Below are 2,340 nucleotides of genomic sequence, written 5' to 3' on the forward strand. Positions count from 1 at the left end.
GAGAAACAATGACAACAAAAGTTCCAAACCTCTTTGACATTCGTCATATGTTAGTGAAAGATGCAACTATGCATTAAAACAATATTTTCATATTTTTGAATTTTCTTCTAAATTTATGTGTTAACCCCTACAAAAATATTGAGTTTTTCGGTAAATGTTCTATATACTGAAGCCTATGATATTTAGTGTTGTTTTAAAATTTCTAAACACATTCTACATTTGTATTAATGTATATTAAACTCTCTTTCATGGTACATGGGCATCGTTTTAATTTTTTGTCAATTAATTTAGTAAAACTTCATAATTCTTTCTAAATTGGTGGACTAACCAATATAAAATCGATGTTTTCTACAGAAACGGAGACAACAAAAGTTTTAAACCTCTTTGACCTTCATCATATGTTAGTGCATGATGCAACTATACATTAAAACAGTATTTTTCATATTTTTGAATTTTTTCTCAAAATCTATGTGTTAAACCCCCTACGAAAATATTATATTTTTCGGTAAATACTCCATATACGTAGAAAGTTTCTCAATAAAACAATAACGTTTGTAAATATTTCATCTCCATTTTATTGACTAAGACATCCATCAAACAAGAATTAATTAACATAGAACAAAACAAACACTCTTTGTTGGTTCTCTCAGTTCTCAATTCTCACAAACTCCTCTCCAACATATCTTGGTATCTCCTATAAGACTCAACCTTCTCCAGCAAGAACTTCTCATGGCAGCTGGCGATGAACATATCTGCCAAACGATCAATATCAACATCACCAACACTATGATCATCATTAATGTTATTACTCTCATCAACCTCGTCTTCTAGCCACTCGAAGTACTCAGACTCATGATCATCCTCGTCTTCATCAGCATGTAGGGAGATAGAGAAAGAGTTAGTTACATGGACAACATGGGAGGAGGAGGACCCGAAGAAGACCTTGCGTTGGTGAATGGATGACGTTTTTAGGTAAAACATCATCATGAATAACCTCTTCTTGTTGTGTTTAGATATCTCTATAAGGATGGATTTTGCTCTGGAGAGAGACCGTAAAAGACTGTAAAGAGAGTGTGTGATGAGGTTTAGGAACATGGTTTTGAGTTTCATGGAGATTGGAGTAGATGATGATGATGATGACCTTTTGAGCTGCATGACTCAACCACGAGTTAGGAGACTCTCTCACACTCTTATTTTGTGAGCATTAATCAACAATCTTAACTATTTATAAGGGGCTCTCTTGACGTTTGTATCCCTACAAGCCCCAGCTTTTTACTTATAAGACAACGAGAATCCAGAGATGACACAAACGCGATGAAGTGTTGGTTTCAAATTTCAAACAACTTGCAACTGCTCCCTCCCTAATTATTCATCTTTGTGTTACCTCTAACTAGGCCTGGGCAAAATAACCGGAACTGAAGAACCCAACCGGAACCGAACCGAAATACCCGAAACTGGAACCGGACTAATACCCTTAAATACCCGAACGGTTCCTATATTTTTATATCCGAAATAACCGAACTGAACCGGAACCGAACCGAGAACCGAACGGGTACCCGAATATATAAAAATATTAATTATATACACATATAACATCACTAAATATATATTTTTAATTTAAAATTCTATTAAAAGTATCTGAAAATAGTTGAGGATAACTAAATTATTATAAAGTATCCAAACTATCCGAAAGTATCAGAAACTATGCAGATAGTTTTATCCGAAATATCCAAAGTAATCCGAAATATCCAAATTTTTTATCTAAATCATCCTAATTATTTGATATTTACCCTAAATAACCGAAATTTTATCCAAATTATCCGAACTACCCGAACTATCCGAACCCGAACCGGATCCAAATGAGAACCGAACTTTTCCGGATATTTTTCGGTTCCTACATTTACTATCCGAACCGAACCGAACCCGAAACTATCCGAACCGGACCGAACCAAAAATAGGTCAAGTACTAAATGGATCCTCTAGCCCCTATCCGGACTAACCAAAACCCGAAATATCCGAACCGAACCGAACCGATACCCGAAATGCCCAGGCCTACCTCTAACAATTATAGGAAACCACCATAACACAATTATTTACTCTTTATTTTTGTATAGACATATTAAATTTCTTGATCATACTATAACACCGAATAATTATGAATCAAAGTATACATAGCTCGCCAAAAAAGCTACTTCTCAATCGAGGCATAAACCATATATATTCACCAGTTGACAAAAATACACCAAAAACAAGACTACAAAATATAAATGAGGGGTTAATGTTTAGAATAATGTGTGGTTAATTATCATCTTTTAAGGTAACACGCAACTTGGTTTTTAC

At 34.6% G+C, this 2,340-nt stretch overlaps 1 protein-coding gene across 1 annotated transcript; it reads right to left on the reverse strand.

The window, feature by feature from the left end:
• Nucleotides 1–437: 437 nt before the first annotated feature.
• Nucleotides 438–2,030, reverse strand: LOC125585023. The gene has a single exon (XM_048753325.1). It carries the CDS (start codon nt 1,153–1,155, stop codon nt 661–663), a length of 495 nt encoding a protein of 164 aa, XP_048609282.1. The 5' UTR covers nt 1,156–2,030; the 3' UTR covers nt 438–660.
• Nucleotides 2,031–2,340: the final 310 nt, after the last annotated feature.

Source organism: Brassica napus, chromosome C4 (assembly GCF_020379485.1).
Source record: "Brassica napus cultivar Da-Ae chromosome C4, Da-Ae, whole genome shotgun sequence".
Lineage (NCBI taxonomy): Eukaryota > Viridiplantae > Streptophyta > Magnoliopsida > Brassicales > Brassicaceae > Brassica > Brassica napus.